This window comes from Megascapheus bottae, chromosome 31 (genome assembly GCF_031878675.1).
Source record: "Megascapheus bottae isolate mThoBot1 chromosome 31, mThoBot2.hap1, whole genome shotgun sequence".
In the NCBI taxonomy this organism is placed as follows: Eukaryota; Metazoa; Chordata; class Mammalia; order Rodentia; family Geomyidae; genus Megascapheus; species Megascapheus bottae.
The window spans coordinates 3,316,312-3,342,676 of record NC_143539.1 but is presented as its reverse complement, the minus strand read 5'-3'; the positions used below and the strand labels follow the sequence as shown (position 1 = coordinate 3,342,676).

The following is a 26,365-nucleotide window of genomic DNA, read 5'->3' as shown; positions in this document are numbered from 1 at the left end:
TTGTAGACCACAGCCTGGTTTATCATTGGCTACATCCTCCCTCACTGAGTGAAATCTGCATTGTCATTGGATGGCCAACATTCTCAGGATGATCTAATCAAAGTTGGGGTAGCAAACAGCACTGTTAGTAGAATTAGAATGCAAGAAAGGAATGGATCTCTAGCAGCTGTTTTCACACAAGCCGAAATACATTTCAAATTTTAATTGTGTGCAGAAATATCATCACTTTATGTTAACAATCATAGTATAAAAAATTGAAAACTATAAAAATTTAACCAACACACACAGGCACCCACACAAATAAAGATTTACGTCTATGGTTAAAATTAGAGCATATCTGAATTTGAACATCAATTCAAGTACTAAACTCACACACGCACACACACACACACACACATACACCCACAGTCCTTCCTTGTTTATAACTAGAATGTTTTCAGTTTTGAACAGAAGTTTTGCCTGTCCAGTCAGCCATTGAATGAATTCTGACCACTGGTAATCCTCATCAACGAAAGGGAGAATGGACGTTTGGAAAGAATTTTATTATTCTTCAGGAGCAAGAAAGGGATAATCGTTGGGTAGCATGATGATAAAATAGAAACGATTATTTGCACTATGGGAATTTTCACTGCTGTGTAAAAGTAATAAAAGAGCATGATATTGTTGGAACAATAGAAGAAGACAAAGCAGCTGACCAGCAGCAGGATGGTGTGTGTGGCCTTGTTCTCAGGCGCTGGCTGGGAGGCCAGGCTGGGACTGTGGAGGTGCTGAGTTCTCTGGTGGTGTTGGTAGAGGAGTTTCACCATGTGGAGACTGGTGGTGATCATGAGAATTATAAACACAAGATCTCGAGCTAATAAAACACAGAGGTAATGCCCTGATGTACTGCCTTCAGTGTGTATAGCATGACAATATGCATTGGAAAACCCGGAGCCAACAAGAGTGAAGTTGCTTGTGGATTTCAAATCTATAATGACTGGGACGTAGATGGCCATATTGAGGACCCAGAAGAAGAGGAAAGAAGGGAAAATCCACAGTGAGGACTTGGATTTCAGCCACACCCACTGGGCCTGGACAGAGCTGATGGTGATGGCCTGAAACACACTGAGCAGTGAGGTGGTGCAGATGGAAAGCCCCCGGGTGACTCTGAAGAGGAACATGACAGCCTTGCAGCCCACATCATCCAGAAAACGCTGAACTCCGAAGGATGCCATGATATTTGGCAGAAGTGTGAGGGGGAGGTTCAGGATGTTGACCAGAGTCAGGTGCATGAAGATGGCATCGATGGGCTTCTTCATATGAGGTTGGACTAAAAACGTGTAGAGATAGAGCAGGGAGAGCAGGGAGTTGCCCATAATGCCAAGGCATAGGTGGGCTATCAGGAAAATCCCCCAGGTAGATGAACCCACAAACATTATTAATGGTGTATGTGATATTTGATGCTTAGAGCAGCCAGACACCCAGTACAGAGAAGAAGTATGAGTGCAATAGGTTATCATTCCATTCTACATGGAGCTTCAGGAAGAATAGGAGGAAGATGACATTTAGTGTCAGGCCCAGGGGTGGTGTTTCTGGAATGGGTTCACAAGGGTTCATGAGGAACTTAGAGGTAGAAATGCCTAAGATTCTAAGATACAATCCTTGGCTCACACCAGGTCTCCTTTCGCCTTAGCTGGAAGAACAGTGGACCTGTGTGACACACAAATGGGTATGTTATCAGAAGTTTTCTTTAATATTCTTATTGATGTGTGCATGTGTGCGTGTGTGTCTTGTGTGTGTGTTGGAGTGGGGGGGGGTGTAGTTTTGTGGCTTGATCCTAGGTCCTGAGTGCTATCACTGAGTATTTTTTCTGTTGTTGTGAAAAGGTAAGAGCTACACCTCCATCTTTACACCGGTTAATTAGAGATAGGTCCCATAGACTTTCGTTCCTGGGTTGGCTTTTAACCACAGTCCTCAGATCTGAACTTCTGAGTAGCTCCAATTACAGGCATGAGCCAATAGTTTTCAGCTTCAACCTCTCCTTTCAAAATAGAGATACTGGTAACATGTCAGAAAATTAAGTGACAAGCCCTTAGTTCAAAATCTGGTACTAGAAAAGATTTCCTTAGCAGCATAGGAAACTTTACAGGTGTAATGATTCCTGGGAAGAAATTCCCAGGTGGGGGAAATTGCTGGGAAAGAGTCAAAACAAGCTTCTTAAGAGGAGTGTGTCAAAGATACCAGCGGTGTCAAATGTCTTCACACACGTCCTACAAACTCTATGAAGCACTGTATTTAGTCTGCTATTATTTGAGCATGGCCTTGTGCAAAGCAATCAGTATAGGGTGACCAAAATCATGCAGTGCAATTGTATGGTCAGGGTGAATAACAACAACAAAAACTAGGTGAAGTAATTGCACAACTGTGTCTTGCACTATGAAAAAACACCAGGAAAATGAAAGGGAGATTAAGATTCCAGGCCGGCTTCCCATTACCCATTTCCCCTCTGCAGTGGTCACAGGAGTCAATGTGAGGAGAGTACAGGTGGAAAAGCTACCATGCAGCAGACTCAGCATCTGTAAGTGATGAACAGGTTTATCATGCAGAAGGCTAAGTTTACCTTTCCCACATGCACAAGCATCTATGCTGTCTAGAGCATCATGTTCGTGAGTACTGAAACTTTTCCACTAAGGTGGGATGAGTGAAGGCATCACATGTGTGAACAGATTGACAGTTACATAAATTTTAGGGTAACAAAAGGAGCAGGGATACTCAGTTGACACTGTATGGAAAAGGAAATATACCACTCATAGTTGGCAGCAGGATGGGAAAAATAGGCGTGACATTGCAAAAAGAGAAATGTACTCAAGGAAGTGGTGCTGTGGCTCAAACTAGAAGAGTGCTGTCCTTGAGCCCACAGTGTTAGAGCAGACGCTAGGCCCTGAGTTCAAGCCTCACATCTAACAAAGAAAATCTATCGTCATGGCATAACTTGTGACATGGTAATTCCTCTGTACATCACCTTTTCAAAACCACAAAAATGATCATTGCAATTAAAATAACAACCCTGGGGATTGTGCAACATTAATATCTATACTTTCAAATGATTGGTATGGTATAAGAACACATCTGTAGATTGACATCACCAGTTCTGGCCAATAATCTTAGCTACTCAGGAAACTGAGTATTGATCAGATTGTGGGTCAAACCCCACCTGAGTAGGAAAGCCTGTGACTCTTATATCTCAGAAACTACCAAAAAGCATAAACTCAGAGATGTGGCTCAAGAGATAGTCTTAGATTTGAGCAGACCTGCTAAGGAACAATTCCAGGCCCTGGATCAAAACCAGGGCAGACAAACATGCATAAATAAATGAAATCCAGTTGTATATCTCTCTTTAAATATTCAATAAAAACATTAGAGATTTCCAGGTTTCATGCAGATAAAGTCATTTGAGAAAGCATTTTTATTTCTAGACTCCCTGGTGAAAGTATTGCTGCAAGTCCATTTCCTATCACAGCAAGTACTGCTGGGAGGAGAGCAATGCCAGGGTAAAGAGGATCATGAAGTCTTCTGACCTCTTCCTACCTCATGGGCTTCTCACCGCTGAGATCTCCACAATCCTGTACACGAGAGCAGCTTCCCTGCAGCCTCCTGGCATCCTGCTTAGTCTGCTCTGCCCAGCCCCTTATGTGTCCCAGGCCCGGGGTGATGAGGCCTCTCCCAGTGGACATCAGTCATTGTCACCTGCTGTCTGGATGGCCTTGTTTCCTGGGCTTCAGTCTAATGGTCCCAGAGAGACACAAACCACTTTCACAGGTCCATAGGAACCTCTTAGAGAACACATCAAATTTATTAATTAAAAGTTTACAGCCTTACCACTGCAAGAAGTGTTTTCTCCAAGTCAAACTCATGAGAAAGTAAACTTCAGGACACGGCTGGTTATGAAAACTTTTACTTGCATCCTGACATGTGATGGGACCCAGACCACACTCTGCCTTCCCCACTGGGGCCTGGCAATGCAATGACCATGAGCCCTGGGCCTGCAGAGCATGGTATGTGGTGGGCAGGGGTGAAGGATCTCCAGGACCCCACAGCCCAGGGGTCCTCCTTCTAACACACAGGAGTGCTAGCATGCTTTCACCTTTCTAAATCTCTGAACACACACTGAGAAATTATGAAACAGAATAAGAACTGACAATTCCCTTTATCTCAACAAAGGGAATCTCACCTATCTTACAGAGACATATACAAGTTGTAACATACTGGATCCCAGAAGAAACATCTCTAGATACTTTGAAGTGAATACTCTGGCCTTTATAAGCAAGGAATAATTTGTAAATGCAACCAAACTGAACAAGGACCTGTATTACCACAGAAAAGAGCTGAGAATGACTACAGATTTCTCCACATAAACTCTGAGTGGGAGGAGAACCTGGAGTGCTATTATTCCACCTCTGAATGATAACATTGGTCCACCCGAACTGGTGTAACAAGTGAGGGCCAGCAACTCCATGGATGATCAATCTCCAATCTTCCCTTGTAAGAGTGCAATAAAATCGGGCTGATAAAAGAGAACACCAGATGGTGTTCAGGCAGGAAGAAGAAAGCTCATTCCACCTTATGCAATTCCATACCCGGTGGAGAATGCACGTGGAAGGGTCCTGCAACTCCTCAGCCTGCACTTATGTAGGGCAGGGACGGGGAGAAGGTGTGGCCTGGTGTGTCCAGGTTGTGGGAGAAGGTGTGTCCACACTGGATTCCATGGGATGTCAGAACCTAGGACCCTCTTTGGGTCAGATAGGAGGTGTGAAGGGGAAGGGGAAAAACAGGGTGACCTTATAGAAGGGGGATCTGAGTGCCTCCAGGCCTGCCAGTAGTTACCCAGGGAACTCAGGGACTTGGCTGGAACTTAGCCAGGAGGGGCGGGACTTCTGGCACTTCCTTCCCAGGGCAGACCTGACATTGTAGCCTTTTCATCATAAAAAGGGGCACAAATCCTTTATGGCTACTTGCTGCTGCCAACAGTAGTGGACATTACCAGTAAATGGTGGGTATCATCCCCTCACGGTGCAGGCAGTAAGCCACAGGCTCTGCTTGCTGGTGGAGGTGAGTCCTTGGATGAAGTCTGGAAGAAGTCCTAGGAGGCAGGGCTAGACAACAAGACAAATATTAGAAAGCACACACAGTTTAAGAGGAGGGCTGGGGCAGATGACTTGGCTTGTTCTTAGCTCTTGGGGTCCAGGCTGTCCTGGCTGTGTAGGAGATCGGGAAGCTGCCAAAGCTAACAGGTCTCAGTACAGACTTCCTACAAACACAAGTAGCAGCTAAGAAAGGCCAGAATGTAAATTCCTGTCCAGTTAGAAGGTAGACAGCTATGGATGTTAGATGGGCAAGCCTCCCAACTTACTTCTCTTGATCTTCTGGCTCTAGTTCATTTAGAAAGGGCAGGCCCCAAGTGCTCTATTGAAGATGTGACCTCTCTTTATCCTGTCCACGGTCCTTGGATCCCCAGGGGTCTCGGTGCCCATCCCAGTTGGCATTCATGGAGTTTGGCCTTGAGGCCTGGGTACAATGGAAGAAGCCAGTTCTGGGTATGGTTTTTTCCATTCTCATTGGGTTCGGCCACTAGGGGTGATTTGGGGACATGAAGTGGCAGCAGAGGCTACCCCTCTTCTGATGAAGGCCTGTGGTCCCATGCACCTGCACAATGCTGACTGTGTCTGCTCAGTTTCCCCTGCGTGATACTGATGGAATCACAGTCCCCACAAGCTGAAAATCTTTTTCTTCCTCTGCCTATGAAAACCCCAGCTTGGTTTGGTTCCATCCACAACATCTGTGGTCCCGACCAGGGAGTTTGCCTGGAAGAGTACTCTAATAAACTCTCCTTTGCCTCTACTTACCATCATGTCTTTCCTCTCTCTTGAACCCCTACACCGGAGACTAATAGAAATAAGCAGAACTCACCTGCAACTTGTCAAAAATTGACATGTTCTTGCCAGAGTTCTACAGTGAAAAAAAAAAAAAAACAACTCAGTAGATTTGTGATGAGAGATTTAGTACAGGTATAATATAGCTTGGCTGCCTGGGAAACTTGATTTCTGGTGACCCAAACAATACCTAAGTTCACCAAGTTACTTTAACCACAACTCTCCAAGGCTTTCCCGGCCTGCACATGGCCAACGAGCAAGCACATCCACAGCAGTCTTTTACCAGGAATCTGCCGTGTGAGCTGGATTCAGCAGAAGTCCAGTGTACTTTTCCCATGGTGGAGGTTGTAAGGATGCCGTGGGCAAGAGTGAGGACTTTTCCAGTTGGAAGAGATGGACAGGATCTGGGCTGGGTTGTGTCTCTTGAATGGACTCTGGCACCTCCTGCTGGGTTGTTTGAAACGGTTACAGGGACTGGTTACCGACATTTCAAATCTCCCAGTATTTTTCTGGTTGATTTCTCTGATAGGAAGTATTTAAGACATATTCATAGCATTTTTTCATTTACATAATGCCTCTAAATGCAAAGTAGAATTGGAATTTAATGTTCCATTTTAGGCCATTGTACACAGACTTAAATTGACACCAAATTAAATTACACAGAGAGATTATCTTGTAGACACACTTGCTTCACCCAAACATAATGATTTTTGGCAGGTTGAATTTAAAATCTTCTAGCTGTTTTCCTTTGGACTGGGAACAGGAGGTAGTTTACACAAGGTTTATCAAGCAACTTTGAATCTATGACAGTGGGTTTTTCTGATGTTTTTGGATTTTGTTTATTTTTTAAAGGTTTTTATTAACACTGAGTGTTTCCATAATATTTCAAATGTCATCTTCTACAAACAAGTATTCAAGTAAAAAACTCTATATGTAATCACTTGCATGTATATTTAAGAACATAATTAAAATTAAGGTGAGTCTTTGTATGTCATAGATACATATTGACTGATATATCAATATGTCTATAGACTATATATCCTCTTGTAGACTTATATGTCTATATAGATATATTTGTATCTCCAACTTCATGTCAATGACCTGGAGTACCTGAGCATTGAGTCATCTTTCTTATATTGTTTGGATCTAATATCCACGTATCAAGAAGACCAAGATGCTTTTTTTTCTTTAGTCTTGGCTTATCTCACTCAAAGTAATTTGTTCTAGTTCCATCCATTTCCCAGCAAATGCCATTATTTTGTCTTGTCTGGTGGCTATGAAGAATTCCATTGTGTACGTGTAACACATTTTTGTATCCATTTATCTGTCATAGGGCATCTGGGTTGTTTCCATTGCTTGGCTATTGTGTACAGTGCAATGATGAACATGACTGTGCAGGTGTCCTTATCGTGTCCTGGATTAGTATGCTGCAAGGGCAGGTGGGTAGGAGTGGTATGCCTGGGTTGTAGAGAAGATCTATGTTTAGTTCTTTGGGGAACCTTCAAACTGCCTTCCAGAGTGGTTGTATTAGTTTGCATTCCCACCGGCAGTGCAGTAGGGTTCTTCTGTCTCCACAACCCTGCCAGCATTGGTTGTCTGAGTTCAGAATATTGGCCATTCAGATTGGGATAAGGTGGTATCTCAGATTTGGTTTTTTTTTTTGCCAGTCCTGGGCTTGAGCTCAGGGCCTGAGCACTGTTCTTGGACTTTCTCAAGGCTAGAGCTCTACCACTTGAGCCTCAGCACCACTTCCGGCTTTTTTCTATGTATGTGGTACTGAGGAATTGAACCCCGGTCTTCGTGCATGTGAGGCAAGCACTCTACTACTAGGCCAAACTCCCAGTCCCTCAGATTTGTTTTTAATTGCATTTCCTTTATGACCATGATCATGAGCATCTTCTCATATGTTTCTTTGTCATTTTACCTCTTCCTCTGGTAAGTCGCTCTTAAGTTCCCTTGCTCATTTAGCAATTGGTTTGTTAAGTTTGGATGGTATTAGTTTATTGTGTTCCCTGCAGATACTGGAAATTAAGCCTTTGTCTGTGGTATTGTTAGTAAATATCTTTTCCCAGTGGATTGGCTGTCTTTCTACTTTAGTAGCTATGTCTTTGTCTGTGCAGAAACTTCTTATTTTGATGTAGTCCCATTTGTCGAGTCTCTCTCCAATGTGGTGTGACCCTATGACTCTGTTCAGGAAGTTTCTTACTGTGCTTATGAGTTCCAGTGTGCTACCCTTTCGTGTAGCAATTTCAGAGTTTCAGCTCTAATCTTGAGGTCTTGGATCCATTTTGACTTAATGTTCATGCACCAGGCTGGGATCAACTTTTAGTTTTCTGCATGTGGCTGCCCAGATTCCCAAGCATCAATAATAGAAGAGGCTTTGTTTATTCTATTATATATCTCTGGCTTCTTTGTCGAATATAAGTTGGATATAAGTATGTGGTTTCATTTCTGGATCTTCTGGTCTATTTTTGTGGCAGTACCATGCTGTTTTTTTTCTTATGGCTCTATAGTAGAGTTTGATATCTGATACTGTAATACCACCTGCATTGCTACTTTTGCCCAGAATTGCTTTGGCTATTCTAGGTCTTTTGTTGCTCCATATGAACCCTTGGATTATGTCTGCTATTTCAGTAAAGAATGTCCTTGGGATTTTGATGGAGATTGCATTGAAATTGTATATCACTTTTGGCAGTATGGCCATTTTCATAATGTCGATTCTCCCTATCTGTGAGCATGAGATGTCTTTCCATTTCCTGGTATTGTCTCTGATTTCTTTCTTGAGGCTTTTATACTTTTCATTAATTAATTAGTTCCTTGACAACCTTGGTTAAGTTATTCATAAATACTTTATTATTTCAGAGGCTATTGCAAATATGATCATTTTCTTGATTTCGCCTTCTGTTTCTGTATTGTTGGTGTATAGAAAGGGTATTGAATTTTGAAGGTTGACTTTGTATCCTGCCACTTTGCCAAAGTGGTTTATTAGTTCTAAGAATTTGGGAGTGGAATTGATTAGGTGGTTCAAGTAGAAGACGATGTCATCTGCCCAAATAGGGATCTTTTAATTTCAAATGCCTTCTTGGTATCCAGAGAAACTATCATATGATTCTTTAGTTTTTAGATTGACCTCTATCATATGATTCTTACTCAGTTCTCTTGATATATTGGATTACATTAACTGATTTGCGAAGGTTAAACCAGTCTTGCATTGTGAGTTGAAGCCACACTATTGATCATAGTGTATAATTTTTAAAATTGGTCTCTGGATTCTGTTGGTGAGTATTTTATTGAGGCGCATTGCGTCTGTGTTCATTAGAGACATAGGTCTTTTTTGTTGTGTCCTTCCCTAGTTGGGGTTGAATGTGATATACTTTGTTATTCAGAACTAGTCTGATTCCACTGTGGTCATATAGAATGCAGGGGATTATATCAGTCCTCTTGTATCTGGTTAGGTTCTTTGTGAGCTATTATATGATCTATTTTGGAAAATGTTCCTTGGGCTGCAGAGAAAAATGTATTTGAATTTTTATTATATAGGTGATTTCCCAGGAGTTATTGTTTTGTATGTCAGATAATGAGTACAGTGTTTTTTTTTTCTTTTTCTGCCAGTCCTGGGCCTTGAATGAAGGGCCTGATGATTGAGCCGCAGCACTGCTTCTGGCTTTTCCTGTGTATGCAGTACTGAGGAATCAAACCAGGGTCTTCTTGCATGCTAGGCAAGCACTCTTATCACCAGGTCATGCTCCTGGCCCATGAGTACAGTTCTTTTGGACAATGTCACCACTTTCCACACTCTTTCCCAGGCTTTCTCCCGCATCTGCACCCACAAGTGTATGCAGTGTTTTCTACAGTGTCTAATGAGCCCTGCTGCTGCCTTTGTGCACCCTTGTCTTCCATTTTGGGGAGAATGTTACTACTTTAGTCCTCTTGCACACAACAACTGAGTACAAATGGCTCATATCCTCCTGTTCAGATATGGTAGATTGGATCATGTGTCCAAAGTATATTGAAGTTGGGTAGCACTGTTTCATTCTGTGATCCTAGCTACCAAAAAGGTAGCAGTGGCACATGCCTGTAATCCAAGCTACTCAGGAGGCAGAGATCTAAGGATCAAGGTTCAAAGCCAGCCCAGGCACTAATGTTTGTGATACTCGTATCTTCTTTCAACCACCAGAAAACCTCAAGTGACTCTGTGGCTCAAGAGGTAGGAACATAGCCTTGAGCACCAGGTACTGAGATCAAGTAGTTATCTCTGAACAAAAAATAAAACAGGATAAAATAACCAATGCTCACTGGCCTCCAGACAAGGCAGGAGCCACTGTGTTCATGACATTATACAGAAAGTCCAGTGGAGACAGATGAACCACAGCAGGACTGCACTATGCTGTAAGGTCCAGTTTGTTCTCTGAAAAAGGCCACTGATTTGCATTTTGTCTTTGCCATACTTTTGATATAGAGTAAAGGATACCCAACCATGAATATTAGAAGAGATAAGAAGCTGTTTTTGCACAAGCAGGAAAATGTTTAAAATTTTAATTGTGTATAGAAACTGGAGTCATTTTATCCCAACAATAATATTTTAAGCAATTAAACAATATAAAATTTATCCACCACACACATAAAAAGGTAAATTAGTATTTAGGTATTATAGCATATCTGAATTTGAACAATAATTCAAGTGCAAAATATGTACATAGTTTTCCCAGGTACATTCCTAGAACAATATCTGCTTTGAACAGAAGTTTTGCTTGTCCAATCAGCCACTGAATGTTTTCTGACCACTGGTAATCCTCATCAATGAAAGGGAGAATGGATATTTGGAAAGAATTTTCAATAACCAAATACGCATATATACAATATATGAGATAACATGGTAAAATACAGTAATAATATGAGATAACCAAGGGACAGCAAAAGAGATGAGAGATAACATAGTACATTAAGGACAACAATCACTCATTATATGGCTTTTGTTTCTATATCCTGGAGGACCTTTCATTTAGTGTCATTCTACATGGCCTTATGTATCTGGGTTTTGTTCTATTGTAAATCTCTGCTAGGAGAGCCCAAGGTTTCTACTGATTATGACAAATAAGAGAAACCATTTTATTATTCTTCAGGAGCAAGAAAGGGAACACAGTTGGGTAGCATGCTGATAAAATAGAAACAATCATTTGCACTGTGTGGATCTTCACTGCTGTGTAAAAGTAATAAAAGTTCACGATGTTGTTGGAACAATAGAAGAAGACAAAGCAGCTGACCAGCAGCAGGATGGTGTGTGTGGCCTTGTTCTCAGGCGCTGGCTGGGAGGCCAGGCTGGGACTGTGGAGGTGCTGAGTTCTCTGGTGGTGTTGGTAGAGGAGTTTCACCATGTGGAGGCTGGTGGAGATCATGAGGATTACATACAGAAAATCTTGAACTAACAAGATAGCCATGTAATACCATGTTCCATTGTCTTCCACCTTCTTACTATGACAATATGTACTAGAAAACCCAGTACCAACCAGAGTGAAATTGCTTGTGCCTTCCAAACCTGTAATGACTCGGACATAGATGGCCATATTGAGGACCCAAAAGAAGAGGAAAGAAGGGAAAATTCACAGTGAGGACTTGGATTTCAGCCACACCCACTGGGCCTGGACAGAGCTTATGGTGATGGCCTGAAACACACTGAGGAGTGAGGTGGTGCAGATAGAAACCCCCCGGGTGACTCTGCAGAGGAACATGACGGCCTTGCAGCCCACATCATCCAGAAAACGCTGAACTCCAAAGGATGCCATGATATGTGGTAGAAGTGTGAGGGGGAGGTTCAGGATGTTGACCAGAGTCAGGTGCATGAAGATGGCGTCGATGGGCTTCTTCAAATGAGGTTGGAATAAAAACATGTAAAGATAGAGCAGGGAGAGCAGGGAGTTCCCCATAATGCCAAGGCATAGATGGGCTATGAGGAAAATCCCCCAGGTAGATGAACCCACAAACATTATTCATGGTGTTCGTGATGTTTGATGGCTAGAACTGCCAAACCCTTGGCGCAGGCAAGAAAAAGAAAGAGATAAATCCCATAGACTTTCCTTCCTGGGCTGGATTGTAATCACAGTCCTCAGATCTCACCCTCCTGAGTAGCTCAGAATACAGGCATGAGCCAAAAGTTTCCAGCTACAAACTCTTCTTTCAAAATGCAGCTTCTGGTAATATATCAGAAAATGAAGCCACGAGACCTCAGTTCAAATTATAGTACTAGGAAAGATTTCCTTAGCAACACAGGAAATGTTCAATGATTTCAAGGTAAATCATTTACTGGGTAAAGAATCAAAACAAGCTTCAAAGGAGGTATGTGCCAGATAGATGCCAGATAGATCTGATGTATAAAAACGTCTTCACACACTTCCTACAAAGTCGATGAAGGATTTTATTATCTTGCTATTATATTAGCATGTCCTTGTTATTAAATGCAATTAGTACAGGGTGACCAAAATCATGGTATGCAGTTCTATGTTCAGGGCAAATAACAGCAACAGCCAAAACCTAGGCAAAATAATTGCACAAATAAGTCTTGTAGTATGATAAAACACTGGAGAAATGAACAGGAGATTAAGATTCACATCCCCCATTTCCCCTACGGAGTGCTCACAAGAGCCAAAGTGAGGAAAATACAGGAGTGCTTCAACAGATGGAGGAAAACTACCATGCAGTAGATTCAGTACCTGTAAATGATGAATATTTTTATCATGGAGAAACAGTATCTATGATGATATCCAGAACATCATATTTGTGAGTACTGAAACTTTTCCACTGAGGCAAGATGAGTAAAGGTACCTGATAGGTGGATAGTTTGATAGTTATGACAATTACTGGGTAAGAAATGGAGCAGGGATACAGAGTAGATAAACATATGGGAAAGGAACAAAGAAAATCTGTGGTCGTGACCTAACTTGTTATATAGTAAGTCCTCTGTATATCACATTTTTAATAACAACAGAAATTATAATCACACTTAAAATGAGAACATTGGGGGCCAGGAGTTTGGCCTAGTGGTAGAGTGCTTGCCTAGCATGCACAAAGACCCGGGTTCGATTCCTCGGTACCACATACATAGCAAAAAGCCGGAAGTGGTGCTGAGGCTCAAGTGGTAGAGTGCTAGCCTTGAGAAAGTCCAAGGACAGTGCTCAGGCCCTGAGCCCAAGCCCAGTACTGGCAAAAAAAAATGAGAACATTGGGGGACTGGGAGTTTGGCCTGGTGGTAATGTGCTTGCCTAGCATGCACGAAGACCTGAGTTCGATTCCTCAGTACCACATACATAGGAAAAAGGTGGAACTGGTGCTGAGGCTCAAATGGTAAAGCTCTAGCCTTGAGAAAGTTCAAGGACAGTGTTCAGGCCATGATCTCAAGCCCAGGACTGGCAAAAAAAAAAAAATAAGGACATAGGAAATGGAGGAATATTAACATTTGTTCTTTGAAATGATCCATATGGTATAAGAACACATCTGTAGATTAATTTACATCAATGGCTTAGGACATTAATTGTAGCTGCTCAGGAGAATGAGAGCTGGTGATTTTGGTTCAAAACCTACCTGAGTAGGAAAGTCTGTGAATCTCTTATGTCTCACACACTACTAAAAAGGTGAAAGTAGAGATGGGGCTCAAGAGACTGGGTCCTGCTAAGGAACAATTTTCAGGCCCTGGTTCAAGAACCAGGACAGACAAAAATACATAAATAAATAAAAGAAAGTTGTATATTGCTCTTTAAATTTTCAGGTTTCCTGCAGATAAAGTCATTTGAGCAAACATTTTTATTTCTAGGCTCCATGATGAAAGCATTGCTGCAAGTCCATTTCCTATCACAAAAAGTACAGCAGGGAGTAGATTAAAGCCATTGTAAAGAGGACCATGAAGTCTTCTGACCTCTTCCTACCTCATGGGCTTCTCACTGCTGAGATCTCCTCAATCCTGCACACGGGAATGGCTTCCCTGCAGCCTCCTGGCGTCCATCCTGCTTAGTCTGCTCTGCCCAGCCCTTTACGTGTCTCAGGCCTGGGGTTATGAGGCCTCTCCCAGTGGACATCAGTCACTGTCACCTGCTGTTTGGATGGCAGGTTGTTTCCTGGGCTTCAGTCTGATGGCCCTAGAGAGACACAAACCACTTTCACAGGTCCATAGGAACCTCTTAGAGAACACATCAAATTTATTAATTAAAAGTTAATAGTGTTACCACTGCAAGAAGTGTTTTCTCCAAGTCAAACTCATCAGAAAGTAAACCTCAGGACACAGCTGGTTATGAAAAGTTTTACTAGCAGCCTTGCATTCATCCTTACATGTGGTGAAACCCTGTCTGCTCAGTGTCTTCCCAACTGGGGCCTGCAATGTGGTAACCATGAGCCCTGGGCCTGCAGAGCATGGCATGTGGTGGGCAGATAGGGGGGAGCAGAGTAGGCCAGGACCCCACAGACCACGGGTCATCCTTTGAACACACAGGAGTGCTAGCATGCTTTCACCTTTCAAAATCCCTGGATACACGTTGACAATTATTTAACAAAATAAGAAAAGAGAATTTCCCCTTTCTCAACAGAGAGAATCTCACCCATTCGATAGAGCATATGCAACTTCTAGCATACAGGATCTCAGAAGAAACAGCTCTAGACACCTTGAAGCGAAAACTTTGGACTTCATAAATAAGGAATTTTTTTTAAATGCAACAAAACCAAAGAAGGGTTTAAATTACAACAGAAAAGAGGTGGGAATTATTACAGATTTCTCCACACACACTCTGAATGGGAGGAGATCCTGGAGTGGTACACTTATAGATGGGAATTTCAATTGCTAACCCAAAGTAGTATAACCAGGAAATCTAACAATCACAATGGGCGATAAAACTAAATCCCCACAAAATGAAAACTAATGAGTCAATGAACATTAAACCAGTGCTACATTGCATAATGAAGAAAAGCCTGTAGATTATGAGTACTACAAAAATTTTTGAAAATCGACATTGAATCAAAATCAGTGTAAGACAAGTAAATATAAGCAGAAGAAACATAGAATCTGCAGAAAAATATTAGAATCTCAGGAAACATGAAATATTGTTCCATACTAAGGTTAAGCACCACTGGGCTCAACTCCCCAACCAAAAGATGTAGAGTATTAGACTGAATCAAACACAAAGTCCAGTAACTCACCTGGGTTGTGTTGTCTCTCACACTCCTCTCACAGTCAAACAAAACCCAAATTCTGAATGAACAGGTGAAAAAAGAGCTTCACAGAAAATGCATGTTGCAAGAAGGGCAGTGTGGCCATATTGACAGCTGACAGAGGAGGCTTCTCACTAAGATCATAGGAAGATACAAGGAAGGCAATCATAGATTCATATAGTACATATTAATATTTATTATGAAAGGAAATAAGGAGGAATAAGGAGGGGCTATGTTGCTCAACTGCTAAAGCAGTAGCCTTGAGCTGAAGAGCTAAGGGACAGCGCCTAGGCCAGACTTCAAGCTCCATAACTTACAAAAAAAGAAAGAAAAGAAAAGAAATCCATAAACAGGAAATCTCACAGAAGACCAAATACATTAAACAAATCCTCTTACCAGTATAGAACAAGGTTGACCCCAACACAATCATAGTGACAGATTTTAACACCCAGTCTTGACAAAGAAGAGGTCAACAAAGGAAAGGGTCAGCAAAGAATCTTCTGAGTTAAATAACCCTATGACACAAATGGATTAAGGGACATCTGCAGATTTTCTACCCACTATCTGTGGAACTCACAGTGAACAAAGATTAAAATAATATATTGCCACCAAACAGCAATACAATAGATACTTAAAGATGTCCTGTACTTCAAAAATCCACAAGAACACAATTCAGGCAGAGAAACAGCCCCTGAACAGAGAACCAGAAAATTACAGTAAGAATTGAGGAGCCACAGCCCCTATGGTCTGTCATGGCAGGAACTACCAGTAACTCCCCATTCTGTCTCAATATTAATTGCCTTAATTCACCAATTAAACCATGTATAGACTAGGTGGATCAAAAAGTAAGATCCATCTATCTGCTGTCCTCAAGGGACACACCTTCCCCAGATATAAAACATTCTGGAATGAAGGCCTACATAGATCAACCTTGCAAAAGTCACCAGAGAAACCAGAGACTAAAGAACTGCATGGATAAACTAGATGGCACAGACATATACACAATATTCCACCCAGCAACGTCAGAAGATACATTCTTCTCAGCAGCACATGGCACCTTTTCCAAAACAGATCACATTTGATGGCGCACTGCATATCTGTGCAAATGCAGAGATACTGAAATTATTCCTTGCATTGTCCCAGATCACAGAGCAATACAACTAGAGCTCAACCCCAAAAGGTAGCTAGAAAATGCTCAAACTCACAGACTGATCAGCACGTCCTTCAGTCAGCCCTGGGTCATTGCAGGGATCAGAAAGGAAAACTCTCCTGTGTCCACGATCTTTAACCGAAATGAGGCACCAGCTCCTCCGGCACACAGACATGGCAGTAGTCAGAGGACAGTGCAATCTCAAGCTCACGCTTAAGGACGCCCCTCAGGGTCCTGTGAACGAGCCACAAGCCAGGCCCAGGCCAGTGAACCGAAACAACTCCAAGTACACCAGACATAATGAGTAAGAGTTCAAAACCCCAGAAGGCCACCGCGGGGATCGGCGACGGAAAGAGCTAGGGTGGGAGACAGAGCGCGATGAACTCTCAGCCCTTCAGCAAACCCGACCCCAAGGTGAGCGCCGCGGGGAGCTGACTGCAGGGCGCCTGGGGACGGCCCGGGGAGGGGCGCCCAGGACGGGCCGCGCGGGCCTCGACCTTCCACCGGCCCTGGGGCGGCGGCCCCCGCCCCCCGCCGCCGGGGGCCCGGCAGGCCCGGCCCCTCTGCAGCTCGGTCCTGGGCCTGCGCCCCAGCCAGGGCCGAGCTCGCCCGCCCCTCTCATGCCGCCCTCCCTGCGGTGCCCGTCCAGCCCGGGCTGAGCCCACCCCGCCTCCCGCTCAGCCCCCCAGCCCGGCCCGGCCGCTCCCCGGCTCCTCGTCCCCCGCCTGCGCTCCACCGGGGCGGCGGCTCCCTGTGCACGGGCCGGAAGTCGCCGGGCCCGGGTCGGAGCCCCGCCGGCTCCGGAGGGGAAGCGGAGCGGCGCACGCGGCGGGGCCTGCGCAGGCCGGCGCCATCTTGTCCGCACGCGGCCGCCCTGGTCTCCCTTCACCCCCGAGCCCCGCCTCCCGGCTCCCGGCCCCCCTCGGCCCTGCAGCCCCGCGCGGCCCGGGCCCCGCCAGCCCACCCTGCGCTGAGCGCCTCCGCTCCGGCCCCGGAGGAGGCGCCGCCCGGACCCCAGCACAGGCCCCGGGCGGAGCCCAGCCAGGCCCGCGGGGCGGACAGCTGCAGGCCCCACCTCCAGCACGGTCCACGCAGGGAGGCGGGAACCCAGCGGGGAACCTCGGGGGTGAGCGGAGGGAGAGCGCATTGGTTCACAGCACCGCACACGCGGAGGACGCCGTGTATTTTAGGTGAAAACGAGGACGCTCAGAAGTCCAGCAGGAATGTGCCTGCCCTCCCCCCCTCCATGCCTGCCCTCCCCTTCCTTGTCTCCTTCCTTCCTTTTTTGCTCTCTTTCTTTCTTCCCCTGCCTCTCTTTCTTCTTTCTGTGCAGTCCTGGGGCTTGACCCCAGGGCCTAGACATTGTCCTTTCTGCTTTTTCACGTCAGACATAGCTCAATCTCCAGCTTTTGCATTGTACGTTGGAGATAAGATTGGCAGGGGCTGGTAGAATACGAAGCCATGGGTTGGATTCCCTGTTACCACATATATAGAAAAGGCTGAATTGGCACTGTGGCTCCAGGGGCAGAGCACTAGCCTTGAGCAAAAAGTGTCCGAGGACAGTGCCCAGGTCCGGAATAAAGCCCCAGGACTAGAAAAAAAATTATCAATAAGAAAAATATTTAAATAAAAATGTAAAGTCTGACTTGTCTCACTCAACATGATTCACTCGAGATTCATCCACTTCCCTGCAAAAGGTGCATGGTATCCTTAATATGTGGCTATTAGATCCAAACAGTACAAGAGCAAGGACTCGATATTTGCATACCCAATGCTATGGACATAGTATTGGAAATATAAACATAACTACATAGACATAAAAATGTATGATTCTATAGATATGTTTTATTACATACATTAATACGTATCTATGACATACAAACCCTCAGCCTAATTTCAATTATGTTCTGAAATCTAAGTGCCAGTGATTGTATATAGAGATTTCCTTCTTGAATACTTATTTGTTAAATACGTCTTTTGAAATATGATGTAAAAATCAATGTTAATAAATTCTTTAATTAAAAAAATGTGAAGTCAAAAAAAAAGTTGCAGGGGCTTTATAGCCAAAGCTAAGATTGACCTGTGATCCTTACATATCAGCTCCCAGAGTGCCAGGATTATGTCCCTACCTCTATGGCTTTTCTACCATCCTACACACCAAGGAAGACAGAACGGAGTGGATTCCCACTTTGGTCATCACACTCTCTTGGCTTGTGTAATTCTTAATGAAAGAAAAGTGATCCTTCGTGCAACCATTCTATTATTTTTCATGAGCAAGAACGGGCAGAGGGTGGGGTAACCAGAAGACAGCATCACAGTCACAGCCTTGGATTTGCTCAGTTTCTCAGGTGTGTACAAGGAATACACGGTCACGATGTTGTTGGTGCAATAGAAGAATACGAAGCAGCTGACCAGCAGCAGGATGGTGTGTGTGGCTCTGCTCTCAGGCGCCAGCTGGGAGGCAAGGCTGGGACTATGGAGGTGCCTGGCTCTCCTGCGGTGGCGGTAGAGCAGAGTCACCATGTAGAGGCTGGTGAAGAGCATGAGCACCAAGAACAGACCATCTCCAGTCAGAGTGGAAGAAACAAAGGACATTGATTTGTCAATTCCAATCTTTGCTTGACAGTAAGGATGAGAAAATTCCAGGCCAGTGACAGTGGAATTGCAATTGGATTCCACAGTGTTGATGATGAAGAAGAAATACATGATGGAATTCAAGGTCCAGAAGCAGAGCAGTGAGAGGAGGATGCAGGCTGTGGACCAACTTTTCAGCCAGGCCCACCGGGAGTGGGCAGGGCTGATGGTGAGGGCCTGGAAGGTGCTCAGGAAGGTGGTGGTGCAGATGGACAGTCCCCGTGTGACCCTGAACAGGTACAACACCACCTTACATGTGGCGTCATCCCAGAAACACGGGACTCCATACGAGGAGATCACGTAGGGCATGGACTGAAACATGAGGGTCAGGGCATTAACCAAGGTCAGGTGCATGAAGACTATGTGGATGGGCTTCCGGAGCTGGGGCCTGCACAGGGAGCTGTATGTGTACAGGAGGAAGAGGACAGAATTCCCCAGGACGCCCAGACACACCTTAGACACAAGGAAGAACCTGAACACAGAGTCACCTGGTGTGACTGTCATTGTCTGTATGTGTGTCTGTGTGTCTAAGTGTGTAGAATTATATGTAGATGTGAGTGTATGTTACATGTGATTTTGCATGAGTGTGTAAGTGTGCCTGGGTGTTTGTGAGTGTGAGTTGCTGGGAGTCAGAGCAGTGGTACCATCATCCTAGGAGAATGAGAAAGCAGTAAACAACCCCAGGAGCCCTGCAGGTAGACATCGCCACCATGGTGCATTTCTTCATAAGATAAACCAGGTTTACAAGGAAGGTTGACAGAAATTATGTTAGACAAATACTTTTAGTTGCAGATGCCTGTCCTGGGACTTGGACTCAGTGCCTGTGCCCTGTCCTTGAGCTTTTTCACTCAAAGCTGGAACTCTGTCAGTTAAGCCACAGCTTCTCTTCTGGCTTTTGGCTGGATCACTGCAGATCAGAGTCTCAAGGACTTCCCTGCCTTTCAGGGCTGGCTTTGAGCGTTGATCTTCATATCGCCCCTTCCTGAGTAGTTGGGATTACAGTCGTGAGGCACCGGCTCCTGGCCTACACAATTCTTCTGCAGAGTTCCTAGGCGGATTATTCTATTTGGAAGTTCAGTCATGTTGGAAATGTCCCAATCCTCAGTTTTGGATACAAGTTTGTTATAACCTTTGCAGCTGTGTTCTGGGAACTGGAGAGGACCTGGGGAGACATGTGTTATCAGTGGTAGGGGATTCCTGGACAACACTGGGCTGGCATGTTAGGAAGGAGGGTCACTGGCCTGCCACTTGCTGTGGTCCTCGGGCCCTGCTCAGGGCAGGCAGTGGGAGACACGTCAAGCTCGATGGGCCCATTCACCCACATGGCTGATCTCTGTGAAATCTACAGTTTGTACACTGCTTACACTAAAGTATCACATCCATGTACAATCCCTACAACTGGGCATTTGTAACAGTAAACCAGGACACTAGAAAAGGAAATAGCTTAGGAATGTTTGTGGTAGTTTTGATGAATTCCCCCCCCCCATATCTTTCCCGTCTCTCCTCATTACTGTTCATGGGGTTTCTCTCCTGTCACATATACTGCTTTCTTCCTAAGCAAACTCACACTGAATTAAAGAAATATCCTAGTTTTTCCCTTTTGCCAGAATAATCTCCTTCACAGAAAGTGTTGTACTGGCCCTCATTGTGTTACAAAGTCGAGTTCTCCATGTTTCTTGGGCAAGAGAAACAACTTAGCAGTTCTGAGCACTCAGCGCTGCATGCACTGCCATCCTCAACATTTTTGAACCCTCATAGAGATGATTTAATTGTATGAATCTGAATTCCTGAAAATTCTGATATTGGTTATTGTTCACAAATATTCATAATACTCTCATGTTTGATGTACCCATGATCATCCTCTAGATTTTACTTGTGTGTGTATGTGTGTGTGTGGTTGTGTGTGGTTGTGGGTTGGTTGTGGGGTTTGAACTCAGGGTCTGGGATCTGTAACTGAGAATTTTTGCTCAAGGCTGGCACTCTATGGCTTCAGCCACTACTCCACTTCTGACTTTTGGTGCTTAGAGGAAAGTGTCTGATGGACTTTCTTTCCCAGGCTTTGATCTATGATCCTCTGATCTCAGACTCCTGAGAAGATAAGTTGGTAGGCATGTGCCCTCTTTGAATGCATGCTTGCATTTTGTCCATTGCTGTCTATTAACTTTCCATTTTAATTAGCATTGCCTCTAGTCCATATTAGTGAAACTTGCTATTTTATATTATCCCTTCTTATTGCACAGAAGAGAAGTGTGAGGGGGAATGTCAAGTGTGGCTTGCTCACCATAAGCTGACTTGGGTTGTGGGTTTCCCTTAGGGCTGTCTGCTCTGGTTCTCCTCATTCCATAACCCACTCAGTAATTTTAGTACTCAGTTTCGTAGAATCAACCATTACAGTGCACTGCTTGAAACAAATACTTTACTAATTATCAGGAAAGAAGCACAGAAAAGTGGATGGAAATCATATGAATAAATCGGATCATGGCAGTTCTCAGTCTTCACCAAAGTGCCATAAAACATCACACAAAGCTTTCCAAATCCCATCTTTCACCCAGTCAGCACTAAGTTCTATTATTACCCTCTCTGTCAATTGAGAAGGAAATCCCAGTTGTGTCCATATTCTCAACCCTTCTGCGAGACGCCACAGAGGTGCAGAGCTGGGCTGATAGAACCATGTTTCTCAGCACCATGGCTGTGATTTAGAAATTGAAAAATTACTACCTCAGAGAAACGATATCTCAACACATTCAAAAGATCTACATCTGCTGGGAAAATTCCTACTGTGAATAGGCACTGTGAAATACCTGCCACAGAAAGGAAAATAAATAATACATTCAGGCATGAACTCTGAGGGAACAGTGTCAGAAAGGAGCAGTAATCTGGGTGTGATCTTCAGAGTGAGTCCAGGGACAGTGAATGCTGACAGCCTTGATGGGACAAAACAAAGCCAGGTCAGTTCCTTGGGATCAAGCTCAAGTTTAACACAGCCACCACACACTGACTTGTGTCTAATAAGAGGGGAAAGTGTTCAATAGTATTCAGAACTAAAGTAGAAGAGGGCATGCTAAGTTAAGATGAAAATTTTAGAGATAGCAACAGAAGAAATGCAAGCACTTTTCACAGTATGATTTTGTGTCTCATACCTGGAATCAATGCTACTCAGGAGGCTGAGTTCTGAGTAACCTAGTTTAAAGTCAAATCAGGTAGGAACTTTTGTGAGACTCCAATCTCCAATGAGATAAAAGGCAATGAGTGTGTAGTTCAAGTGGGAGAACATCAGCCTTGAGCAAAAATGTTCATTCAGTGTTAGTGCCCAGGGTGTGATTTCAGCCTCCTGGAATTGGCACACAGAGAGAGTCAACTCTCTACCCCCCACACCGACCAGACAGACAGAGAGAGATACGTAAGAGAGTGAGAAGGAGAAAGAGAGAGGAAAACTTTGCCATTACCTTCTTAAAAACATTTGTAAATATTCCGAGTACTCATAGAAGACTGAACTTACCCCAGATGTGTGCACAGGTGTGGAAAGTGAAAGGGGTGCAGGATCCTCTGGAGGGGGCTGAGCACTGTGCTGCCACAGAGGCAGAACTGGGCATGTGTGAAGAATGAAAAGCAGTAAATATCCTAATTCAAAAGATAACATTGGACCCAGAGTGTGGCTTAGTGGTAGAGTACTTGCCTAGCATGCTTGGAGCCCCAGGTATAATTCCTCAGTACCACATACAAAGAAAAAGCTGGAAATGGAGCTGTGGTTCAAGTGATAAGTGATAACATTGAGAAAGCTCAAGGACAGTGCCTGGACCCTGAGTTCAAGCCCCAGGACTAGCAAAAAAAAAAAAGGTAACAATGAAAAAAAAACAAGGAAGAAGTATAATCAACCTTCAAAACAAATGCAGAAAGGAAATCCAGGATCTGAGCATCACAGGTGTATCCTACCTATTCAGGAAGCTGCAATTCCTGGAGTTAAGATTCCTAGAATTAGCTGGACCTGGAAAGTCTATGAGGCTCTTTCCTTTAAAATAATCTTTACATGAAAAATACCAGAATTAGAGGTGTGGCTCAAGTGCTGGATCACTTAATTTGAGCAAAATAGCACACTCACATAAAAAAAAGGTGAGTAACAGTACTTCCTTGTAGCATCCTTGCATCCTGGTTTGGCTGCCTCTCCCCAGCCCAGAATATATCCCAGGCCTGGGTAATGAGGCCTCTCCCAGTGGACATCAGCCACTGTCACCTGCTGTTCGGATGGCCTTGTTTCTTGGGCTTCACTCTGATGGTCCCCGAGAGATACAAACCACTTTCAGAGGTCCATAGATCCTCCCTGAGAACATGGTAAGTTTATTAATTAAAAGTTAACATCATTACCACTGCAAGAGGTGTTTTCTCCAAATCAAACTCATCAGAAAGTAAACTTCTGGACACAGCTGGTTATGAATAGTTTTACTCAGAGCCCTGGATACATCCTGGTCTGTGGTAGCACCAGCATGCTCTCTGCCTTCCCCACTGGGGCCTGCAATGCGGTGACCATGAGCTCTGGGCCTGCAGCCTACAGGATGTGGAGGGCTGGGGGTTAAGGATGCCAGAATGTCATGGCCAAGGGTCATCCTTCTAACACACAGGTATGCTAACATGCTGTCATCTTTCAAAACCTCTGGATACACATTGATAAAATATTTAAATAGATTAAAGCAGACAACTTCCCCTATATCAACATAGAGAATTTCATCCATCTGACAAAGACATATAGAATTCATAACACACAGGATCTCAGAAGAAACCTATCTAGATAATTTGAAATGAAAACTCTGGAACTCACAATCAGGAAAATATTTGTAAATTCATCAAAACCCACGAAGAAATTCAATTACATCAGAAAGGAGTTGAGAATCACTGTAGATTCCTCCACACAAACACTGAATGGGAGGAGATCCTGGAGTGTTGCACTTGTAGTTCTGGACGTCAGTTGCCAATGCAGAATAGTGTACCATGCACAACTAACAATCACAATGAATGATTAAACTAAGTCCTTGCACAAGAAATGACAACTGAAGAGTCTATGAGCATTAAACCAGTGCTGCACTGCACAACAAAGGAAAGCTTGTAGACTGTAAGGACTATTGAAGTTTTGGAACATCGACATTGAATCAAAATAAATGTAAGACAAATAAATACAATCAGAGGAAACATACAGTCTATAGGAAAGTAGAATTTCAGGAATCATGATCTGTTTTTCATTATTAATGTTAAACACCAATGGGTTCATGTCCACAAACAAAATTTTAGAGCAGTAGCATGGATCGGCAAACAAACCCAGAAATAGCTGGGCTATGTGGTCTCTCACACTCATCTCACAGTCACCCAAATTCTGAGTGAATGGGCGAAAAGAGAACTTCATATTAAATGCATGTTGCAAGAAGGCTAGTGTAGCCATATTGTCTGCTGATAAAGGTGACTTGTCATTAAGATCATATGAAGATACAATGAAGGTATATAAATATTTAAGAAAGAAAATCTGGAGAGGCACTATGGCTCAAATGATACAAGGCTAGCCTTGAGCTGATGAGCTCAGGGATAGCTCCCAGGCCCAGTGTTAAAGTTCTGTAACTGATTGAGAAAAAAAAGAAACTAAGAAAGAAAATAATCCATAAAGAGGAAATCACATAGAAGACACAAATTCATTAAACAAACACTCTTGCCAGTATAGACTATGAGAACATGATGGACCCCAACACAACAATATTGACAGATTTCAACAACCACTGTCACCAAAGAAGAGGTCAACAGAGGGCCGGGAGTTTGGCCTAGTGGTTAAAGTGCTTGCCTAGCATGCATGAAGACCCAGGTTCGATTCCTCGGTACCACATATAGAAAAAAGCCGGAAGTGGTGCTGAGGCTCAAGTGGTAGAGCTCTAGCCTTGAGAAAGTCCAAGGACAGTGCTCAGACTCTGAGCTCAAGCCCAGGACTGGCAAAAAAAAAAAAAAGAAGAGGTCAACAAAGGAAATGATCAATAAAGAGGCCTCTAAGTTAAATAACCCCATGACCCAAATGGACTTAAGGGACGTCTACAGAGTATTCCACCCAGCATCCATGCAACTCACATTCTTGTTAGCAGCACTTGGAATATTCAACAAAAGTGACCACATCCTTGGATACTCAGCCAGCTGGGGAAGACACACAAGGATCATGGCGACTCTTCAGATGTTATCTGATCATGATGGAATTAAACAACAAAGCATGTTGCAACAAACAAACACGTGGAGACTGAAGAACACAGTAGCGAAGAACAGATGGGTCACTGGGGGACTGAAGGAGGAAATGAAGTTCTTACAGTGCAAAGAAAATGAGGAAGATGTAGAGAATGAAGCTAAAGGAAAAGAACATGTATCTAATAGCATCCTAGCAGAGAACTTCCCAAACATCAAAAACGCTAGGCCCCTTCACTAACAGAAGCCTTTAGAATCCAAACAGATCAGGACAGAATGGGACATCCCAACATCACATTCTAATCGGCACAGTATCAACAGAGGCCTAGGAAAGGATCCTTAAAACTGTCAGGGAGAAATGAAACTCACCTATGAAGAAAAACCAGTCAGAGGAACTGCAGATTTCTCAGCAGAGACTATGAAAGCAAGAAGAACCTTGAATGAAGTATGCCTGCCTCTAAAGACCAACAACTATCAACAAAGAACAGAGAACAGCTAAACTCTCCTTTACAACCAAGGGAAAATAAAATCTTTCAAGAGCAAACAGAAATTGAAATAATATATCTCCAAAGGAACATTACAAAAGATACCTGAAGATGTCCTATATATTGAAAGCCCTCAAGAAGGCTTGTGTTTGGCCTAGTGACAGAGTGCTTGCCTAGCATGCACGTTGACCCTGATTCTATTCCTCCATATATACATACATTAAAAAAAAAGTGAGAAGTGATACTGTGGCTCACATGGTGGAGGTCTAGCCTTGAGAAAGCCTGGGGACAGTGCTGAGGCCCTGAGTTCAAGTTCCAGAGGTAGCAAAAGCACAAAACAACAAAAGCAAAAACAAAAGCAAAACAAAAAAAAGAAAATCCACAAGAACACAATATAGGCAGAGAAAGAGCCCCTATACAGAGAATCAGATAATCATAGTAAGAATAGATGAGTCACAGCCCCTTTGGTGTCTCATGGCAGGAACTACTGAACACCTCTCCATCTTAACTCAACATTAATGGCTTTAATTTCCCAATTAAACCACATGCTAAGTGGATCAAAAAGAAAATCATAGCTGTTATCTTCAAGTGACACACATTGCCCAGAAATCAAATATTCTGAAAATGAAGGATGGATCAACCCAGCAAAAATTCAACAGAGAAACCACACACTAAACAATTGCAAGAACAAACTAGATGACACAGACATCTATAGATCATTCCATCCAGCAACATCAGAAGATATATTCTTCTCAGCAGCACAGGCAACCTTCTCCACAACAATCACATTTGATGGC

The 26,365-nt window shown here is 43.6% G+C and overlaps 2 protein-coding genes and 1 pseudogene across 2 annotated transcripts; all 3 read right to left on the bottom strand.

The window, feature by feature from the left end:
• Positions 1–467: 467 nt before the first annotated feature.
• LOC150043613 (vomeronasal type-1 receptor 4-like) lies at positions 468–1,415 on the bottom strand. Its single transcript, XM_090322284.1, has one exon. The coding sequence runs from the start codon at positions 1,413–1,415 to the stop codon at positions 468–470; it is 948 nt and encodes a 315-aa protein (XP_090178410.1).
• Positions 1,416–10,444: 9,029 nt separating this feature from the next.
• LOC150043612 (vomeronasal type-1 receptor 4-like) lies at positions 10,445–12,253 on the bottom strand (annotated as a pseudogene).
• Positions 12,254–18,419: 6,166 nt separating this feature from the next.
• Positions 18,420–19,495, bottom strand: LOC150043611 (vomeronasal type-1 receptor 90-like). The gene has a single exon (XM_090321985.1). The coding sequence runs from the start codon at positions 19,384–19,386 to the stop codon at positions 18,445–18,447; it is 942 nt and encodes a 313-aa protein (XP_090178111.1). The 5' UTR covers positions 19,387–19,495; the 3' UTR covers positions 18,420–18,444.
• Positions 19,496–26,365: the final 6,870 nt, after the last annotated feature.

Excerpts from the sequence above, each read along its gene's own strand:
- LOC150043611 (XM_090321985.1), bottom strand. The coding sequence starts at position 19,386 with ATGACAGTCACACCAGGTGACTCTGTGTTCAGGTTCTTCCTTGTGTCT.
- LOC150043613 (XM_090322284.1), bottom strand. The coding sequence starts at position 1,415 with ATGTTTGTGGGTTCATCTACCTGGGGGATTTTCCTGATAGCCCACCTA.